This window comes from Garra rufa, chromosome 21 (genome assembly GCF_049309525.1).
Source record: "Garra rufa chromosome 21, GarRuf1.0, whole genome shotgun sequence".
Taxonomy (NCBI): domain Eukaryota; kingdom Metazoa; phylum Chordata; class Actinopteri; order Cypriniformes; family Cyprinidae; genus Garra; species Garra rufa.
Window position 1 is genome coordinate 31,134,543 of NC_133381.1, and position 23,437 is coordinate 31,157,979.

Genomic DNA, 23,437 nt, shown 5'->3' on the forward strand with positions numbered 1-23,437 from the left:
TAAATTAACATTCAAAGAACTAAAACAATAGAAACTATTGTAATGATGACCAAGCTCCAGTACAATATTGTATTTTAAAATGCTCTATGATGCCTTTAAGTCCATCATTATGTGTATTTTGGTATGATTGAGTGGCAGTTTCTCACTGCAGATGACTAGGCTGTAGGATGTGATGCATCTGAAATACACAATTGAGTTTAGAGTTACAGTGTGTCCAGTTGTTTATGTAAAACAATTATTTATTTACACAAAACCCCATCTATATCCTCAGCTTTACAGACTTACATGTGACCTAAAAAAACTAAAAAGAGAAAAGACCATGCTTGTTTGGAAACCAGTTACAATTTTGAACTTAAATTTGTATTTAAATTTAAGAATGAAACCATTAGCTGTTGGGAGTGTGTTAACATTCTGTGTAGTTGGGTTACAAAAGATCAGTAATGATTTTTGACAGTTACAGATTTTAAATAAATAAATAAATAAATAAATGTAAAGAACCATCTTTTTTGGAGTGTAGTTAAAATTAACGCACTGTCTCTTTAAGAAACTGCTGGTTAGTTGTGTGCTTTGCGAGTTAAATGGAATTGCCCTTTAATCAGTCATGATGTAGCTGGATAAGTTATTTCGATGTGTTTCAGTCGCAGAAGTCTCTCTGCCGGAGCGTCGTTGGAATGGGTCGTAGAAGAGTCTCTTGCGGCCATTCGGGGTCTCCTGAAACGAGCACTGATGTTGAGACGAGGGTCCTGGTCATAAACACCGGCGGAACCATCGGAATGGTCTTGCATGACGGCGGTAAACACATTCAGCTGAATTTTACAGCGCATTTATCACTGCATGATGCGCTGTAGGCCTAAGCATAACACAATATTTTATAAGTTATTAATTGACTCCTCATTGAAAAAGTTTTTCAAAAGGTTTTTTAAAACAAGTCTGTTAATTTTTTACAATTAATTGCAGGCCTATAATTTAAATGATTAACACTACAGTCAACAATGAAATGAAGAGCAGCTTTATTTCATGCACAGATTTTCAAAAATAACCTGTTTAATGCGAAATGCGTTTCATCTCGTTTTTCACTATACGATCCACAAAATATATATTAAGGGAATAATTTAAGACAGTTAAATGCTGTTATCAGCATATATTGAAGTAGATTACGTCTCTCCTCATCTCTAAGAAAATACTTATGCGCCGTTAATGCAGCCTTAAAAAGGTCTGTGAGTAGCCTATGCTATTTTTACCTTCACTTTCTGTATTAGTGAATTGACCCGGCATTACTCTTGCGCAAAGTTTGCACGTTGCTTGTGGCTCGCCTTGAAGTAGGCTATTTCCAATATTGCGACGTAGTCGCACAGTAGGCTATGTATGTATGTATGTATGTATGTATGTATGTATTATTATTATTATTATTATTATAAAATTATAAGTATATCAGATATATTGCATACATCAATTGAAAAAAGAGGCTAATTTACCAAGCAATAATAATGCATTTTCGAATATAGCTATGCAAACAAATTATGCTAAACTTTTAAAAGTCATCGTTGTCTTTAATTTCTCTTATATTGTTATAGTGCATATTAATTTCACTAATGTAAATTATATTTGTGTGGAGCAATTGCATTCAGACACTTTCATTAATTGAGTGATTTGAGTGAAATATTTTTTTTTTTGGCATTCACAGTGTTTCTATTATGAAAAATCTGCAGTTAAAATAAGGGCGATCAAAAATAAATATTGATTGCCTGTGTATAAATAACCAGATTAATGTCTTTTACTGTGATCCTGCTTTGTTCGTCATCAGTTATTATAGAAAGCTTTAAATTACCACTTTAAAATGAAATAATTCAAATCGAAAATAGAAACTTTCATTATGTAATCTGTAAAGATCTAAAGATATTTCTGTATAAAGGCACGTCCAATAAAGAGATGGCGAGTAGTTTTTTTCTTCATCTCCTTTATTTATGAATGTCTAAAATATAAAAATAAGGAAAAGCCTAAAACAGGCCCGATTATATTTATTTTATAATTCTATTAAAATTATAATGTTATAGAATATACTATAAAATTATAATTATAATTACAAATTATACTGGCATAGAGTATATTAAAACTTTAATTATTGTAGCTGCTTATTTTCTGATTTTTATGTTTCTCTGTTCTAAATATCTTAAAATTTAGAGGATTTGCTGCAACGCAATTTTATACAATATGCGAATTATTTATTAGCCTATTAGTATTTTAATCCATACCGCAAATGCTTTAAAAACACCTTTAAAAAATACTTTATTGCATTCCAGATGCTTTTAAAGAACTTTTCAATATACATGTTATCTTATATCTTATCTTAAATGTAAACTATGAATTTGTTGTATTCCTGTAATGAATCTCCTACTTACATTGTAGGTACGTCTGAGCTTTGTTGTTTATGATGAGAAAAATCAAGAGTTGCGCACACTCAACAAAACTGACAAGACTCATTTGAACGCTTCTGATTAGACCATTGCATTCCTAAACTCAACAGAATCGTGTGTGATTGGTTATAATACGCAACACTGTAAAAACGCTTAAAAAGAATTACGGTGCAGATGAGCAGATCTTAATGTAATGTCGCAATTGACACTTTCTATTCATTTTCATTTTATTAGCAACAGACGTAATATATTTATTTATTTATTTATTTTATTTTATTTTATTTTATTTATTTTTTTATTTTATTTTTTTGTTGTTCAGGGGAATATGTCCAATTTAGTGGCTTTTTTTTGCCCCAGGTCCCCGCAGTCTTACACACATTCCGCCTATGCCCATATAGCTATACACAAGCAGTCCTACACACCTACACAAACGGGACCACACACACAATCACTCATCTCTCTCTCTCAAACTGTCACACACACACACACACACACACACACACACACACACACACACACACACACCAGTCTCTCTATGGATATGTGAAAACGTTGTTAGAAAAAATGTTTTGCAAAACTATGGATATTTTGTGTATTTTGTTTTGGAGAGTCACGACACTGATTTTTGGGGTGTGATTTTCTTTTATAAAGTGGAGACATGTTTGAAAAGGTTCTGGTTACACTTTTGAAAGTAGTTAAACATACTGAAATTGTGGTATTGTGGTAAAACATATTTTTTGTGGTGATACATTTAAGTAAAGTAAAACTGTTTGGAGGACTATATTTTTGATCCTCTCTTCATCCAAGTACATGTTTTGAGGGTGAAGGCATGGTTTTTAGTTTAAGGATATATTTTAGTTTTGAAACAATAATTTCAGGTGAAGACAATTTCAGAAAGTTGGTTCAGTTTTTCAGACCTGTTTTGCGATACAAGGTCAACTCGTTCTTGTGCTACATGCTGTGGAGACGAGACGCAGCATGCACTGTTCAGCACTTTTTCAGAAAATTACATTTGTATTTATATATATCTGAGCAATGTTCTTTCATAAAAAAAGGTTTGTTTAATGAATACAGATCTTACAACCATACATAATCTGTATACATTTTATTTTTCTGTTAAAAAGACTCGAAAAGACTCGAAGGTCAGACCGTAGGACTTTGGCCTTGACTTGAGACTTGTTGGCCTTTGACTCGGGACTTGCCTGTCTTGACTCGGGACTTGACACGGGACTGGAGGGCAATGAATTGAGACTTACTTGTGACTTGCCAAACAAGGACTTTGTCCCACCTCTGGTTAAGTTTCAGTTTTATAGAGATTTCCCCACGATTCACAGTTAAAATCGCAACGTTGTTTCACCGTCTTACCTTTCAACAACGGTAAATACACAACTGTACGTTCAATTATAACCGGTTTGCATTTAGATAAACACTGTACACACATAAAAGTTAAAAATGAAATGACTAGCAGCAATGGATTACTGTCAACTTCAATAAACTAACACATGATCAATATTGTGAAACAAGTTTTATTTTGGAAACGTAAACTGTATAAAACATAATATATTAAAAAATAAAAACTAATAAAAAATAAATAAAAACCTGTAGAAGAAGAATCCAAATACAATCCAAATACATTAATGCTGCTCACATATTATTGGAGCCCAGTTTGTGATTAATAGAGTAATCAGACTTTAGACACTACCAGTAAGAAGTTTTCTGACAGTAACATGTTTAATGGTCTCTTCTGCTCTTCTTCAGAAGTCTCTTCTCACCAAAAACTGAATAAAAATATTTGTACTATTTAAAATGTTTTCTATTTAAAAATGTAATGTAATCCTGTGATGTCAAAGAAGAATTTTTCACATTAACTTTCAGAAATAGTTCTAATGTTCTGATGTGCTGCTCAAAAACATTTAGGTTGAAAACAGCTCAATATAATTCTTTCAGTTTTCTTTGATGAATTAAAAGTAAAACATCATTTATCTGATATAGAAATCTTTTGTAACATTATTAATGTCTTTATCATCACTTTTGATCAATGTAAAGCATTCTTGCTAAATTAAAGTATTTCATGAGTTCGCCCTTACATCTAATCTGCTTGAGCGAGTAATAAGCATATTTTGGCGTGCTGTCCTGGGGAAGGGTTCCGGGCCCGGAATACAGGCCGGACCCAGAGAACTCCCCCTGCTAGTTTAGGATAGAAACAGATTAGAAGTGGGGAGTAGGGGTGGAGGAGGGATGCCAAGAAAGGTAAGACGGCTGGCAATATATAGATGATGCGCTAATTCAATGATTGGTTAAACAAGTTGCACCTGTGCCGAATGGATTGATTATCTGATCGTGCTCCTCCCGAACCTCGTTAATAAAACATCATTTATTTCTAAAATCTGATATTTATTCAAGTAAATGCTGATCTTTGGATCTTACTATTCATCAAAGAAACCTGAAAAAAATTACTCAACTGTTTAAATATTGATAATAATAATAAATGTTTCTGAAACAGCATATTAGAATGATTTCTAAAAGATTATGTGAATGACTGGAGTAATGATGCTGAAAATTCAGCCTTAATGACAGGAATAAAGTTCAAAAACTTTTGACTGGTAGTGTATTTTTTTCAGATTTCAAATGTCAGGGTATGTTACAATTTTTCAAAATCCCTAGACCCCAGAAGGTTAAAGATTCAAAGTTTTCTTACAAAAACATGCATATTTTGTGCTGCACTTGCAAAAGAAACCTTTTTTTTTTTTTTTTTTTTACTGAAACCACTTGATCTTTTATTTTGGTGGACAACTAGTTATGTAGTATAGAAAACAGGTTTACAAATGTGTCTCATTACAAGAGATGTGTACGTTTATGCAATGGAAATGGGAGTTTGAGAATGGAACTTGCAACAGAAACCTAATTATACAGTGTATTTAGTAAAACAAGTAAAATCAGTACAAAGTACATTTGTATTAAATTAAGTAAATCTATAAGAAATGATCAATGAATCTCTACCAGAATTGACAGTGCAAAGTAGCAGATGAATAATTCCTTACCAAACCGCCAATAAATTGGATCCTTAATGACTCTACAAGGGGACAGAATAGATGGTTTACTGAAAATTTCTTAAAAAGCTGTTTTTCGCTTTATACCATTCCTTTAAACAATCTTAATTTGTTTAAATTATAAAGACATTTGCCATTATATGATATTCTGAAAAGAATGTCATCTTTAAGACTGTTATTATAGGATTAAAAATGTGAACACACCTACAGTAATGCATGGCATTCATATCCAAATGTGAATCTCTCAAAGACAGACATTAAAAAATACCAGCACTATACAACACCCGATATACAGATAAGCTTATATCGCTAGCATCTAGCTTTTGCCGTCTATGATAAAAGCAGCACACACACTCAAGTTTTTAACTTAAGCAGGTTACATGTCCTTTACGAATTTGTAAACTCTTGTATTATTTTTTGAAAGGTAATAATAAAGATTTATTTTCTTACCTGATTTAGACAGTGTATGTTTGCAGGACCTGGCAGATTATGTCTACTTACTACACCGGTTTTTGTTCTTCGTTGACATTTCAAAACTCAAATTCGCTCAAAAAAAAAAAAAAAAAAAAATGAACAGGCTATAGCTTAATTGTTTAGCCATGCCAAGCCATTAACTGATCAGTTGTGCTAACCACTTTAAAGGAGATATTTTCACTGATATCGTGGTAGAGTCAGCATTGTGAAAACATCAAATGTTTAATTATAAATATAGTAATATTCCTCTGGGACATAAGGGTAAACCGGTTTATGCTAGAAGGGAGATAGGATTCGCTACTGGGCATGCATTATTATCACACTGTACAACAATAATACTGTTTTTGTATTATAGTAAGGGCTAAGTTTAGGGTTGGGGTAGGTGTAAACATAAAAAAAAAACCAATCTAATAGGTAGAAAAAATAATTTCATTGTAAGTTTTCCGGGCAGAGATGTATACCATCTAGCCAACACGGGTAAACCATATAAACACGTTGTTCGAGGTCTTGGGAGAATAGAGTAAATTGAACGATAGCGCCATCTGCTGTTTTGCAAGAGGAAGTTGCTCCATTGCATTTGCAAGAAAATATGGACGCATTTGTGAGAAAATCTGTCTGCACAGTGCACACGTGTGAGAAAGCCAAGTTTTCCTCACAAAAAATAATATATTTGCAACACACAATGCATATATTTGTTATACCTCTGCATTTTCTCTCAAATTGACTTGTGTTTGTTCATAGTACTTTTTGTTTTTTTGAAAGTCAATTTTTTTCTTTGCAAAGCAGATTGTGTTTGTTTGCAAAACGCTGTATTTGTTTGTTTAATTTCGGCACATAAATGACTCCATACTGACCTTATTTCAAACAAATTTCATCGTTGAATTTTATTAATGTGTTGACTGGTCTTCAACCGTTTAGTATTCAATGTTATATCAACGTTGTTTCACCGTTGAAACAACAACTGACCTTATTTCAACCAAATTTCAACATTGAAGATCGGTCATGTGCCGGCTGGGAAACTGACCTTTGATCCTGACTGGCTATTTGAAAAGACTGTGAAGCTGTTTCTGTCCTAAACATGGTGACTGCTCTCTCAGTGCAAATACAGATTTGAATGTTCCGGTAAGACTTTTTCAAAGGTTTAATAGACTTGAGCAATCGTTAGTCATTAAGAAATGAGATGGTGTGGTGTGGGTGTTTGAATCTCAATCTTAATTATTAATCAGCTCTTGCAGTAGCCTAGATTTCATGCGGGTGCGATTCAGGATGCAGTCTTTATTATTTTTCCGCCATGGGGTGAGAACGTAATAATTACGAAAACGATCATTTATTTTTGATAATTATTATTTTATTTCAGTGAGTTTTTCAATAACTGTTGTTAGTTTCATTTCGTTTAAGTTTTTGATTTATTTTGACGTTTTTATTTGAGTTTACAAAATTGTTTTTTGATCAATCACTTTCGTCTTAGTTTTGGTTTTCATTTACGAAATAACCTTGGATCTAAATGTATGCTACTATGGAAGATGAATGGTTAAAAAAAACAGTCAGAATAATAAATTTTCACCATATAAAAATGAAGTTGCTACAGTTTTACAGATATAACTGATTTTGAAAATAAACATAAATGTGCATATATCTGCATCCTGTCTCAAACTACTATCAAATGTGTATTTCTAAGAGACAAAAATAAATAAATAAATAAATAAATATATATATATATATATATATATATATAATATTATTATTATTATTATTATTATTATTATCATTATCAGGCAACACAAACCTGTTTCTTGATTTGAATCAATATTACTCATTATTTAGAAAATGCAGAACTGGATTTATTTTTTTTCCTAAAGATATTGATTTTGTTAAGGAAAAACGACTGGAAAAGTGTAAATAATTAAAAATGTGAAGAGTTTCATATAAAATACTTTAAAACCACAATTAATTGTCTGGTTTTTACAACTTTCATTTAAATTATTTTTCAATACATACCGTGGCCGGAGGGGACATGATTGGTGATATAAATTTGTGGGAATGTGTCGCGGCCACTAGATAATTTTGTCGAGGTAACAACATCCTTATGTCGTGGCCATAGGGTGCCCGCCCCTTTTGCTCAGATGCCCAAAGTGCCCTTCTGTCAGAGGGCACCTGCAGGTCCTAAAAACTCCTCAATTTAGTTGTATCAAATTTAAGGCCATAAAAAGTTTGAAATATGTTAAATAGTATAAGAAAATAGGTCGTACATTTGGGGACGGAAAGATGAGAATCGCCATAGGGCTGGATTAAACTTCAAAAGGCAATGATGTCATTGAATAAATATGCATGCTGTAGGTTTAAAAGTCAAAACGCGGTACTGATGTCTTTATATGAATGTATCTGAAGGGAACCGACTGTCCTCAGAAACATGTCGTTGGCATTTTCATTTATTGCCTGATAAACAGCGTTAATGCTGATTTGTATACAGCCATTACTAGGGAAACCTTAATATTTCAGCGCTCTTAAAGCGCCCCCTTGTGACAGAGAATGACTTTTACTTTTCCACATTTTTTCAGCTCTTTATGGTCAAATTATTGCAATTATCGACCTACATTGTTATGCATCAAACACAGAGTTGTAAATGTGAAAGAAGTTAATGTGCCTTCTAAGAATCTAAACAAATAAGACAGTAATATTTATGTTTTAAATAAATATAATAAATGATAAACTCGATTTATCCCTTTTAAAAGGCTGAAGTTCCATTGTATAAGATATTTTGTTTTGTTTTGTGTGAAGCTGTATCTGAATTATAAATCATGCCATTTTATGCCTTAATATTCTACCGTACATTGTCAAATCCTACTCATACTGTTAATTTTACTTCTGCGACTCTTAAAAAGGGTCACAATTTGCCTTAAATTGATATTTAAAATATTTAAAATAGTGAAATAAAATTATTTCCTTAATATGTTTGTTTTATTTCTATACTCTGCAGTAAAGCCTGTTGTCTACAATCTTACAATACAATACAAATTGTACAATACAATACAATACAAGGTGAAAAAAATATTACTGATTCTGTTGTTTGAGTCCTGAAACGCAATTTAAACTTCAAATAATGCATAATTTGTCTTATTAATGGCATTGTTACTTGTTACATAAGTAACTGGATGCCTACAATGAGGTGATGGACCCTAGGGGCTCTTTAATGCCTTGTTTCAGATGCCCTTTTTATACTTTGAGCACCTGCCCCTTTAAAGGTCTCTGCACGGCCCTGCTTATCTGTGTGACCAAAGTCGACATAGCATTTTTAGTGTCTTTTTTTTTCTTTTCTTTTTTTTGCACAATATTTACAATTCTTCTACAAATGGCAGCAATGGGGCAAAGTGAGCAAAATGCTGTGGGGTAAATTGAGTCAGCATTTTAACTTACCCCACCATAAGGCACTGAATTATAAACTGGTATTTCATGTGACATTACTGGTTTAGTTGATAATATATACATATTATTTGTAGTTTTTTGAGTGTACAAGTGCACCAAATCCTTCTCTGATAAGAACCAGAGCATGCTTTTCATCACGATATATTCAGATATACTGTATCTTTCCACCCGTAGTTGCTAATGGCCAACAAACTCTCTGTTTAGTCTGTTTTTAGGAAAATTACAACTTTGGTGTTGAACATAATTTTTCAGAAATGCAAACAATTAAATATTATAATTTAAACTTAATTTGGTTGGTTTTATGTTTTTAATGTTAACTTTATGAAAATAAATTTGACTGTTTGTAAAAGGAAATTATTAAATTAGTTTTTAAATAATTATTTAGTTCACATGGGTTTGAATCAGATTCAGTCAAAAGGCAATTTTACACCCAGATGGTACATCTTACACTTTAAAAATGCTGAGTTGTTAGACATTTAATATTTTACACCATTAATCTATATTATATACTAATAAACAACTAATTTAGAACATTTATGTTTTTTTAGCCATTTATAGGCCTACTATTAATATGTTTTCAATAAAATATTATAAATATGATGTGTTGTAGATTACTAGTAAAAAATACACTTAATTACAATAATTAAAATGTAAAAAAACTCATAAATATTCTATAAATGACTTGCTGGCTTGTTGGAGCTTTGAATTTATGTTTGCAATTTTGAACTGCCTTATAGCAGCCTCTCTTTGCTCTTTTCCCTTTTTTGGTGAAGACATTGTTTTTTGTTTTGTCTACAAAGTCGGCCTACAACAGCACATTTTTGTAATTTGGATAGTACTGCACACCTGTTAATGCAACATGGTTCGGGAACTGTCTCTTCCACTCTCCAGAGTGCGGGCATACAGAATGTGACTAAAGCTGCGGAGTAGGCGGGAAAACACGGAGCGGATTAGCGGATTTCGGTGGATCTTTAGTTCGAGCTGGTAACAGAACGCTTTCAGCTGGGTTGGTGAGAGGGGCACCTCAGCCAATGAGGGCAGAGGGGCAGTGGCTCTAGCCACCAGGTCAGCCCCATGTGCACGGCCGTGGTTGTAGTTCTCAAGACCAGTCTTGGTATGAGACCATTTTTTGAAGGTCTTGGTCTGGTCTCGATCTCAATTACATTTGTACATTTGTGTCTTGGTCTCAGATTAAAAGGACTCTGGGTTTTATTTCATGACCGGTCAAGACCACAACTGAATCAGATTTAAGGACCATAACTAATTATTGTGTATAAAGGTATATACAGTATATGAATTTGTTGTCAAGTGCAACTTTCTTACATGCTTTTCTTCTATATTTGCAGTTCTGTCTCCAGAATACAATGCTCTTGTCAAAACTCTGCGCAAACTCCCCATTCTGCATGATGAGAAGTACGCAGAACAGACGAAGCTGTATGAATGTTACAAGCCAGAAGAGAAAACATTGGTGCTGCCGTAAGTTCCAATGTGTACATGTATTCTGCAGCTTTATTATTTAAAGGAGGTGGTTCTCAACTGATTTTGCTCCAGGACTTGGATTTACTCCTTAAATGTATTGTTTTACGGTCCTTTAAGTCAAACATGAAATGTATTAATCCCACCGTGAACTGTATAGGCCCAACAATATCCAAAATTACTAAGCACTGAAAATGCGTAAAAGCATAAAAAACAATAAATCTCAAAACACTGAACAAATACTATTTTATTAGTATTAGCCACAACACCATAAAGTTTGGACACACAACATTTGATGTCAAAAACAAAAAATATGTTAAAACTGATAACTAAACACAAATTAATTGTTTATAGACTTTTGCATTGCATTGTTTCCCCCTACTTACTGCATTCCTATCAGAACAGTCTTGTGACCCATTTTTGGGTCTTGTCCCACCAGTTAGGAAACACTACTAAAAAAAACTCCTATCCCATGTTAATATGCAGAGACATGACTTTGGTGCAGCAGGTATCTGTTTGTCTAAATAAAAGCGAGGAGATGAGTGTTTGGAAAACCTTTTTGAACACAGTCACTATATTTGCAGTTCTATTTGGTGCTAGTGGCACAGACATTACTCACTTCAGCTTGTTAAGCACACTAAGGGCCAGTTTTACTAAACAGGGCAAATTAGCATTAGAGCGCAATTCCATAAAAGCGCAGATGAGAGGGGAAAATTCTGTGTGTGAATTACTAACAATGTTCTGACAGTACTATATTAACTACAAAAAAAAAAGTGTTACAATAACGTCAGTGGTTCTCAGTCTCAGCAAATTGTTTCTGTCTCTGGCTTTCACTATCTAGATTAGTGCAGACGACCTTTTAGCACCCATAGCAACAGTGTTTTGTAAATTATACGCTAATAGTTGAACACATTGTATTTTTTCTTATGGCACCCTTTCATGATCACAAACACATGTTTTGGTTTGCAGATCTAAAGGGAGGCTAATTTGATCTGTTGAGCCTCATGTTTATCATAGAGGAAGTAGGGGTCTGGACGCACATGTTGGGCTGCTGTAGCCCCCTTCTATTCTATTGATTCACAGAACAAGGACTGAGCTGCAGCCTCTTCCACGTCTTTATTTGCTGGGAGGATGCTGTGAGGGTTAGGAGGGATTTCCTTTTAAAAAACAAAGAAATTGAAACAACTAACATGCTAACATGATGCACACCAAGCAAACTCTGATTTCTGCATCTTCACAACATTTGCTCATTCCATCTCCTCTTCTACAAGTACCATTTTTAACCTTCAGGCGACACTTATATACAGTACAGACCAAAAGTTTGGACACACCTTCTCATTCAAATGAATGAGAAGGTGTTTCCAAACTTTTGGTCTGTACTGTATATTTTTCTGTTTATTAAAGTTTTTACTCTACATTTGTGCAGTTTTCAGTGGGTTAGTGATATTTTTTAAATATATATAAATTATTAAATAAATATTTCTTAAATGGGTTTTTATAAAATTCACTTTATAAAAGACCCACATTTCTAACTTTAATTCATGGGGATAACATGGATAATTTCACATGGTTTAGTTTTCATTTTAGTTTCATTTTTTGGAAAATCCAGTTTTAAAAGTAAAAAAACAACAACTACAAATAACTTTTACCAGTAGGTGGCTGCAGAGCTCCACTATTTGCTATTTGCTATTTGACCACCTGAAAGATATTTTTTTACAAGTTTTTTCAGTTGAATTCATATCTACAGTACAGACCAAAAGTTTGGACACACCTGAATGAGAAGGTGTGTCCAAACTTTTGGTCTGTACTGTGTGTGTATACATACATATATATATATATATATAAAATAATATTATTATTATTATTATTATTATTATTATTATTTAGGTTTTAGATAACTAAATGAGATGTTAATCGATTTTTGTAGCTTTTTGTCATTGTTTTAACATCTCATTTTCTTTCTTTTTCTCACCTCAGAAAATCTAAACTGGACAAGAGGGTTGTGTATACATTTTTGGAGTACTCTCCCCTGCTTGACTCTAGCAATATGACTCCGAATGACTGGACCACTATTGGAAAAGACATCGAGGTGCCTTTTTAATCATCTCTATACACACAATGAAGAAATACTGATTGATCTTGTATGTGGATGATTTTTAAAGACAGTTTGGTTATCTGAAATACAGCACAAAAATTCCCTGTGATGTAGAGCAGATGATTTTGTGACGTCTATGTTTTGTAATATATGTGAATCCATTTTTGTAAATTATATAAGAAAATTAAATTATCACAATTATAATGAAAAATATATGTACAAGCAGGGGCGGATCTAGAAAATTATTCATGGGGTGGCAAGGGGTGGCAACACTAAAGCAAGCATCTTTGTATGGTTTTTGTGGATTCAAGGAATGCTATTCTTATTTGGTGTATACTCTAGGGTAGGGCTGCTCAATTTTGGCAAAAATCATAATCACGATTATTTTGGTCAATATTGTAATTACGATTATTTAAACGAATATTTATGACAGGCTCCAAAACTTTACATAGTGATTAATTTCAAGATAGCAATACAGCGAGAAAAAAGATACAAAAAAAAACAACAAAAAAACAGTGCTTTAAAAATACTGAGTACTTTTATGCTAGTCTAAAGTAGTCTACCAATACTACAGAAATGGAATGTAATTATTTGAATGTGAAATAAAACAGCGTCTTCACTATAATAGTTAAACATGCTTTGTTTCTTATTAAAACTAAAAATGTCCTTCATTCAAGAGCAGTGAGTGATGTGTCTCTTTGTATTTTTATGTTTTATTCATATTAGGCACAGAGACGGCAGAAGGAATATTATGTGTTGCCGCTTTAACCACACGACCCATTATAATGTTACACACGTATTTTCATTCTCAACTGTTTATGATCATTTAAGACATAACTGACAAGAGTTTACATTAATAATCACCAAGCACCTCATTTTGAAATATTTTTGCATGTATTTGAGCGTTTAGTTGCACCCTGAACTAAAAGAAAACTTTACATGTCGGTGATCTGCTCCATCTCTGAGCGCATACACAGAACAAGTTTTCTTATGCGCTATTAAAAACATAACATCAAAGAAACATTAATAAATCAAGCACGTCCCATTTTATTTGTCACGTTACATGATTTAGCTGATTTGTAGGTGAAATTAGGCTTTTATGGAGGAGCGAAAGCGCACCACTCGAAAGGGGGCAGAGTGGGGCGCAATAATCGTTTCATCTTGATTACTGCATTTTCATGATCGTTTGAAGCAGAAATTGAAATCGAAACCGAATTTTGATTAATTGCACAGCCCAACACTAGGGTGCACATTTTTACATTTTCCTATAAAAATGAAATAAAGGCTGATGTGTGATTGACTTGAACCTGATATCTGGATTGGAAAGTCCGATGAATTAAATTAGATGTTACGGTATATTTAACTTCTCTTTATTGAGTTCCCCACCGGGAACTCAAGCTGCGTTCAAAAATGCTATGGAGAACGCCCTAAGCGAGACCATGCTCTGAAACACGTGTGAAATTCAATAAAACAAACGCGACATCATGGGCAGATGATGTAGGGACTTGGAAGCTATAAAGCATGTGGGGCGTGTGCAGCCGGCAGCTTCTGTTTTTCAGCTAGCGCTCTGTGTGTCTCTTGTATTCCCTGTTTTCCATGCCAGTTCGCACGGCTTTCTTTTGAGGGAATAACAATCCAAAATAAGCAGGCAATTCAGAAGGTGTGCTCCCCCGTTTCCTCGTTTTTACGAGTGCGGATCCACACGATCTCTGTGCTGTCTGTTTGAGAGTGAAGCACAGGAGTCAGTTCTCGAGGGAGCTGACTGCCTGTAGTGTTTTCCCCGTGGCTCGGTCCCGTTTTTGCAGAGGCAGGACGGGCGCTGTGGGGATTACACGTATATTCTAGCGTGCTCTGTCTCGGGGTTTCGAAGCCTGCACTGCGGTACTTCATCCCTTGAGTCAGAGCTCACAGCTTCCCTTTCTGAGAGTTCACTTCGAGAAGAGCGCTCTCGGGGGTGTTTCCCGCAGCTCAAGTCTCGTGTTTGCCAAGGCAGAGTCTGTTCATTCATAAATGTGTTCATTCACAAACATGTTCATTTAACGATCAGCAGCTTCTGTCTTTCAGCAGTGCCCTATGTGTGTCTTTGTATCTCTCTGCTTTTTTGTGCCAGTTTGCAGTAATTTTATTTGAGAGAGATATGTCTGCAAGGGGGGAAAAACAAAAAGATAAGCAGCATTACAGAGCGTGCCTCCCTGCCCTCGTTTTATAGTGGGTGGGGACACACACAAACTGTGTGTTGCATGTTTGGGAGCGAGGCATGCGGAGTCAGCCCTCGAGGGGGCTGATTGCCCGCATTGTGAGTGGATGTCTATCCGCTTGCTTCGCTCCCGGAGGGCTCTCTTTGCGGATGGAGCCCTGGCCACCGTGCCCCGTGGTTCCGGTCCTGCTTCTGCTGAGGCAGAGCGGCGGCTGAGATGATGGGGTTCACAGATGGATCTGGAGGAGCGTCCAGATCCAACCTTCAATCTGAGTCGGAAGCCCGCACTGCGGTTTTTTCCCCCCGGGGAGAAGGCTCGGTGCTTCATCTCTCTTCCTCTGAGGAGGGAGAGGGTGAGGTTGCCGATGAAACGGTGGAACCCCCCCCCCCCCCAGTTTGCCCTGTATGAAGAGCTAGTGGAGGTGGTAACTCGTGCTGTAGCCAGGTTAAAGCTAGAATGGCCAGATGAGAAAGTACATGACCCAGTTAAAAGTAAGCTGGACAAACGCTTTCTCAAGCCAAACTTACCTTCTCCACGCCGGGGTCTGCCATTGTTCCCCAAGATCGTGGAAGAGACCATATTCGGCCTGTGTTCTCTCTCCCTCCACTGGCGTTTATAGCAGCATGGTGGGGGTGGGTGAACACGGATATAGGACGATGCCCCGGATTGAACAGACGCTAGCCAGCTATCTGTCCCCCGTGGCAGCATTGTCCTTGAAGGCCCACCAAACCCTTAAGAATAACATCTACATTGGTGGGCAAAGGGTATTGGGTGGCAGGTCAGGTTGGCTCTTGCCTGCACACCATGGCGGTGTTGCAGGCTTACCAGGCCGACCTGCTCAAAGACTTAGATGAGGGAGACCAGGTCTCTGACCTGGCTCTGCGTGTCACCAAACAGACCGCTAAAGCAATCGGGTGGTCTATGTCAGCTATGGTGGCCGCAGAGAGGCATTTGTGGTTGACCCTGTCGGAGATAGGTGAGCGCGACAGGGTTTTCCTGCTGGACGCTCCACTAGAGCCTTCTGGCCTATTTGGCGAAGCCGTTAACTCGGCGGTGGATAGGTTTCAGGAGGCTCGTAAGCAGCCGGCAGTGTTCCAGGGCTATCTCCCTCGTCGGTCTTATGGGGCTGCTGGACGGGAGCAGCCCCAGCCGCACCCTAGCTCTTCATATAGGGACACACAAAAGCTCCCCCACAAAGAGTTGCGGCCTCCAAAGCCAAAGATGGACCTGCGGGCTGTCCTTCAGGCCAAGAAGGCTGAGGGCATGCCTCCCTGGGGTAGAGCGGTGGTCACCTCATTATTCGTTTTCCCGTTGGTCCCTAGGGGAACTAGGGTTACATTAGTAACCTAGGGAGTTTTGCCCTTCATGTCAACTGTGAGGGGGGTGAATTTTCTTCCTCTCATCCTCATCCTCAAGTTATATTAAGCCTTAAAATTCTGCATAATTAAGGGTGTGGCCACTTGAGTGACAGGGGAATTGCCGCTGCTGTCACCACTGTTGCGCTAGGGGGCGTGGTTTCAGCAACCAGCTCCACCCACGTCCCGCCTTTTTGCCCATTTTCGATTATCCGGGATTGATGCGCGGTGACGCAATTCTAAGATGGCGACGGCCGACTCCCGCCCACTATAGGCTTCAAAATCACTCTTCAGAATCCTACTGGTGATGTCACGGACATTACGTCCATATTTTTTACAGTCTATGCTTCTGACTAGCTCTTCCAGGTGTCCGTCCTTGGTTTCCAGGACGACGCTGATAGATAATTGGGACGCTCGTCACACTATACGCTATTTTTTATGCATCAAAATACAGAAGCTGTGTCTCATTTAGAAGGCTGCGCCCTCAGGAGGTCGAATCCTCTGGAGGTTGCATCCTCTGTAGGATGTGTATACGAAGTGTCCTCAATTTAGAAATAAACGAGACTGCCTTCGTAGGATTTGCAGAAACAGGATTTATCACATTGCTATGCCAACACATTTAGAGCATTGTTGCGTCTAACTCTACTTAAATAAAGGATTTTTAAAAAAAAAATTTAGAAAGTAATTTGAAAAAAAACCCCTGCATTTACTTGTTTTATTTTGTTCAATGTTTGAGGAGCTACAGAGCTTCTGTTACAGAAAAAAAAAATAGGAGGAACAAAGTCTATCAGTGAAGATAAATTAAGAACAAAGTTTATCCGTTTTCACCGATTTAAATTGTAAACACCACTTGTGTGTACATCTGCCGATGCCGGCATTTTTCAAATTAACGACAGTTGTTTGCAACACAAAGAATTGTGGGTTATCTGTAGTAGCAAAGGGTACACCTCATGCATCCTTAGAATTCCTGTGAAAGAAGGTCGCATTTGAAGTGTCCTACTTGCTTTTCTGAAATGAGACAGCCTCGATGATGTATGCAGCCTTCGAATGTGACCTCCGGAGGGCACAGCCTTCTAAATGAGACACAGCTAGAGTCTCTGCTGTAAATCGGTCGAGGAAACTCTTATTTTTAGAACACTAGTGTTGCGTCCCAATTCGCATACTATCTGTCCTAAATAGTATTCGAAAATAGAATTAGTATGTCCCAAATCGTAGTATGTTTAAAAAAGTATTCCAAAGATTCCCGGAGGGTGTACTACTTAGCTTCGGAATTCAAAGTGCGGATCAATGCACACTCTAATGGCTAATATTGCCCACAACACATTGTGCGGTGAACGAGGATTCGATTAGAACTACAAACACGCATAAAAAGTGTTAAAAAAAACTACAAACATGGAGGATATGCAACGGACAGGTATAATCAGTGTGTAACCTGCTAAAAAAATATTTTTTAAATGTTATTCGCATTACATTTCATGTGCAGCAACATTATGAACTTTTATATTGATAGGTTTGGTCATTAACGTTTAAATGCATAATTATGCAAACACAAGAGCAGAGTTCTCGGCATGAAAGGCTCGTGAAAGAACGTACCTCTTCATTTCTCTCTAATACGGCAGGAAATTAAATTAAATGAAATGTAGATCATGTTTACTGTGATGATTAACAGGGCAGTTTAAACAGTGACAGGATCAGGTAACTAATCAACAGAGCATCGGTTAAAGAAGCAGTTATGACGAAGTAGTATGTCCCAAAGCTTGCCTACTATTCTGCTACATACTCAAAAGTATGTACTTTTTCTTCACAAAAAGAGTACATACTTTTAGGGCATAGTATAAGTAGGCGAATTGGGACGCAGCATAGGACACTAGTGCTGCTGGGGTGGTAAATGGGGTACCCCGGTCACCCCGGTAGATCCGCCCCTGTGTACAAGTATTATACAATTACCTAATTGTAGATTGTAGAGAACCTTTGCTTTTCTCATAAACAGTCCCAAGTAAATATATATTGTGTATATATATGTATATATATATATATGTATATACACACATTTTTTGTAGCTTTTTGTACAGTTATGTACATTTACATATTTATGTGCTTAATAAACATCTTGCATTTAAAGACTTACAGAGATCATACAATCCTTGTTAATAATGATTTGTCAACACATTTTAGGCATAATATTAAGAAATGTACATTGTGCAAAAAAGAAATACTCCAAATAAAATTTAAACTAGCAAAACAAAGCATCATTTAATGCTGAGAAATTCAACCTTTTTGTCTCGTTCACAGAAATACTATGAGGACTATGATGGATTTGTTGTTCTGCATGGCACAGACACGATGGCTTACACTGTCTCTGCCTTATCCTTCATGTGTGAGAACCTGGGAAAGCCCGTCATCTTCACTGGATCACAGGTAACACATTTTAAAAGCACAGTTCACCCTAAAATGAGTTTTTATAAATATGATAGTAAAATAATGACAGAATTACAATTTTTGAGGGAACTATTTAAATTTTTTTTTTTTTTTACTTGTAATGCCTTTGTATGTGGCAGATTCCCATCTTTGAGATGAGGAGCGATGGAAGGGACAACCTCTTGGGGGCGCTGTTGATTGCAGGACAGTTTGCCATCCCTGAGGTGAGAGTGGTTTCTGTTCACAGAGATGCTTTTATAGCCATTGCAAAGCAGTATGTGTAAGATATAAATAAAATCAGCAAATATCTGTCATATATTGCACTTTTTAAACTCAATTAACTGCTCAATTAACACTGTATTCAGTGTCATAAAAATAAAAATAAATAAATCAGAGGATAAATGGTTTAGAGTATGGCTGGAAAATTAAAAACCATGAAACTTGAAGTACATATTTAGCTGTTTTAATTGTCAAGTCTAGTCTTATTGTTCAAATAGAGTGATGTATACACAGACAGCACAAATGCACAAACACCTATACACCACCTGTCAAACAAGTTGGTACAAGTTCAGTCGGCCCATGATAAGGCGTTCCAATGAAGGCTGACACACAACTAAAATAAATAAAGTGAATGAAGTAAGCACTGATTGAATTAAGTAAAAGACAAGATAATAGCCCACTTTCTATTTGTTTCTTCACAGGTTTGCCTCTATTTTCATCATAAGCTGTACCGAGGCAATCGTGTCACCAAAGTGGACTCTGGAAGCTTTAAAGCATTCGCCTCACCAAACCTGCCACCATTAGCCAGTTCTGAAGTTGACATCAAGAGTAATTCCAGTTCTTCCAAACTTTAGGCTGTAGTTAGAAATCTGTCTATTAATCTAGTGATGCTTTAAAAAACTGGAATAACATTCAAAGTGAGCATAACTTAGGTTGTCTGAGCAGCTATGCTGTATGTTAAAGTGCTTTATTGAAATATGAACTATAGCATGTCACACAATAGGACAATGTTGTCACAGTTTGCAATTTTACGTCAACCTCCCCATTACTGATATAATTGTACTAATGTTTTTTTTTTTGATGTAAAAATTTACATTTTGTATTCTTTAGTTGACTGGGACTCTGTGTGGCGACCCAGCACAACTGGCAAATTTACAGTCTACACACACATGAACCACAATGTGGGTCTCCTGCGACTCTTCCCGGGGATCACTACTGATACAGTAAGGTTGAATGGAAATCTGCCACAATTTTTCTTAAACATCTTTCATCTTGAGTGACTATTACAAACGAGACGACTGAGAGTGGGGATCCAAACGCAAGGCTTTATTATGAAGATCGTAGGCAGACAGACACGGTCGAAATCACCAGCAAACAACAACAGCGAAGACAATCCAAGAGCGTAATCCAACAAAACAAATCCAGGTGGGCAGTCCAAAGGAAACAATGAAAATGAAAACAAGAAACTGGGAAACTAAGGCTAAGACTGAGAAAACAAAACCGGAACTATGGCTAGGGGAAAACAACAAGGGAAGACCTGGGAGCAAGGAAAATGCTTGGTAAAGTTCGCAACAGCAAATCAATACTTCGCAGTGGGTGTGTGTGCTGAGCTGGCTTTTATGGCTGACAAACAGGAAGCTACCATAGAGGCAGCAGAGGGAGCAGCAACAGTCAGTGTGGGTAAGAGCTCCCTCTGCTGGCCTGGTGTAACATAGCCCCCCCCACAAGGAGCGGCTTCTAAACACTCCAAAAAACAGAGAGGCAGGAGGCGCAGGAGCCCTCCAGGGCGGAACAGGAGGCGCAGGAGCCCTCCAGGGCGGAACAGGAGGCGCAGGAGCCCTCCAGGGCGGAACAGGAGGCGCAGAAACCCTCCAGGGCGGAACAGGCGGCCGCATCATGGACTGGGACCTGGGGAGAGTAGGGACAGAGGAGGCAGACAGAGCAAGGAGAGAAGTAGAGAGTTCATGGGAGAACGTGGCCTCCATAGCCGTGACTAGGCAGACGAGAACTTCAGGAACGGCTTTCGTGGCCGTTACTGGGCAGACAGAGACTTCTGAAACGGCCCCAAAAGCCGAGACAGAGATGACAGGGAGCCTAGGCGGTGCAGGCAGAGCAGGGAGTCTTGGCGGAGCAGACAGAGCAAGGAGCCTTGGCGGAGCAGGTAGAGCAGGGAGCGTTGGCGGTGCAGGCAGAGTGTGAAGCCTTGGCGGTGCAGGCAGAGCGTGAAGCCTTGGCGGAGCGGGCAGAGCGTGGAGTTCCGCTATGCACGCCACCTCCGAAAGAGGTATAGGCGCAGCGGACATGCGTGCAGATGAGGCCTCCAGAGTAAACTTGTGGACAGACTCATGGGCAGAAGAGGCCACTGGGGCGCAGTGTGCAGCCCACACACTCAAAATGGCGATTGCCATAACAGGTAACGCAGTTGGCAGAGGAATGCCCACCGGTCCAGTGGGTGTGAGGCTTGGGAGCGAGGGCTTGGGTGAGACATGACCTGGCTCTGGATGCTCGGGTGAGTCCTTGCTTGACATTGAAGGATCAGCTATGACTTGACTTGGCGTGGCTGGGACTGTTGTGACTTGACTAGGCTTTAGTGGAATAACCGTAACTGGGCTTGGCGTTAGTGGAACAGCTGGACTTGGCTTCAGTGGAGCAGCTGTGACTGGGCATGGCCTGGCTGAAGCGGCTGTGACTGGACATGGCTTGGCTGGAGCAGCTGTGACATGACTTGACTTGGCAGAGACAGCAGCCGGGGTGGATTCAAGAGAAGCAGACATGACGCTAGCTGGCTGTGGTCTTATTGACATGACATGAGCGGGCTCTGGCTTGGCAGACGTGACAATGGCAGCAGCTGGCTTGGCTGTCGTAGCATTAGCAGTCACTGGTTTGACTGGCGTGGTGTTAGCAAATGCTGGCTTGACTGACGTGGCTTTGGTGAAAGCTGGCTTGGCTGACATGGAGTTAGCAGATGCTGGCTTGGCTGACGTGGTTTTGGCTGACATGGAGTGAGCAGGTGCCGGCTGTAAGAGACCGACTGTTCGTACTGACAGCAGTGGTAGGTCCTCCAAACTGGATATTAGTCTCTGGAACAGGATCTGGAAGGGCGGCCATCTTGTGAACGGGCTTGGGGGTGGCAGCCATCTTGTGAACAGGCTTGGGGATGGCGGCCATCTTGTGAACGGGCCTTGGGGTGGCAGCCATCTTGCGAGAGAACTTAGGCGTGGTAGACTTCTTGTGAGCTGGGTCCAATTGGGTGACCATCTTGAACGCAGACTCAGGAAGAATAGTCATCCCGTGAGCAGATTCTGGAAAGGCAGCCATCTTGTGAACAGGTTCAGGAATGACAGCCATCTTATTAACAGGCTTTAAGATGGTGGCCATCCTGTGCTGTAGCTCTAGGCTGGCAGATATCTTGTGCTGAGACTCTGGGCTAGCAGATATCTTGTGCCGTGGCTCGGAGCTAACAGACATCTTGTGCTGTGGCTTTGGGCTGGCAGACATCTTGTGTTGTGACCTTTCGAGTACTCCCACAGTGAACGGAGATCCACAATATAATAAGACAAAGCCAATAAATTGTGCGAGTGTCCAACTAGGGTCCTCATCGGGTAAACACAAACTGATGTCAGTGTCCAACCTGCTCCAAAAACATTCCTTCAACATAAATTCGTCACAAGGTGCCAGGTGACTGTACGTAATAAATTCCTCAACATAACATTTGATAGGACGGCCATCTTGAAAAATGGAGCAGAGGAAACTTACGGGGTTGGACAAACTTCCTGCTGAATCCATTCTGAAGGGTAGTTCTGCTGGTGGATAAAGCCGCTGGATCCGGGTTTGGCGAAGTATTCTGTTACAAACGGGACGACTGAGAGTGGGGATCCAAACGCAAGGCTTTATTATGAAGATCGTAGACAGACAGAAAGGGGCGAAATCACCAGCAAACAACAACAGCGAAGACAATCCAAGAGCGTAATCCAACAAAACAGGCGTGGGTCAAATCCAGGTGGGCAGTCCAAAGGAAACAATGAAAATGAAAACAAGAAACTGGGAAACTAAGGCTAAGACTGAGAAAACAAAACCGGAACTATGGCTAGGGGAAAACAACAAGGGAAGACCTGGGAGCAAGGAAAACACTTGGTAAAGTTCGCAACAGCAAATCAATACTTTGCAGTGGGTGTGTGTGCTGAGCTGGCTTTTATGGCTGACAAACAGGAAGCTACCATAGAGGCAGCAGAGGGAGCAGCAACAGTCAGTGTGGGTAAGAGCTCCCTCTGCTGGCCTGGTGTAACAGTGACAAAGCATTTGTAGAAAATTCTAGGAAATCTATTACATGTGATAAAAGTTTAATTCACATGCAGACATTATGCTTTGAACACTTTACAGATTTCTGTAGTGGTTTATTTGGTCAGATGCTGTTATTTGGTCTGTATGAGACAGAGTTATGGAGCATGTCTAATTCTTGACAAAAAAAAACAGGAGTTGGCATTAGCATTTACACCACCTCTATTAAGCTCAGCATGGGGGAAGGAACAGGTAT

General features: G+C 38.3%; 1 protein-coding gene across 1 annotated transcript in view; it reads left to right on the top strand.

Moving 5' to 3' along the window:
• Nucleotides 1-656: 656 nt before the first annotated feature.
• LOC141296074 (60 kDa lysophospholipase-like) overlaps nt 657-23,437 on the top strand; it is a 46,350-nt gene continuing 23,569 nt past the window's right edge. The window contains exons 1-7 of the mRNA XM_073827353.1: nt 657-792; nt 10,708-10,837; nt 12,815-12,926; nt 18,778-18,903; nt 19,044-19,127; nt 19,605-19,731; nt 20,014-20,126. Of these exons, the coding sequence (XP_073683454.1) occupies nt 672-792; nt 10,708-10,837; nt 12,815-12,926; nt 18,778-18,903; nt 19,044-19,127; nt 19,605-19,731; nt 20,014-20,126 (813 nt within the window). The 5' untranslated portion in view covers nt 657-671. The remainder of the gene's footprint in view (nt 793-10,707; nt 10,838-12,814; nt 12,927-18,777; nt 18,904-19,043; nt 19,128-19,604; nt 19,732-20,013; nt 20,127-23,437) is intronic.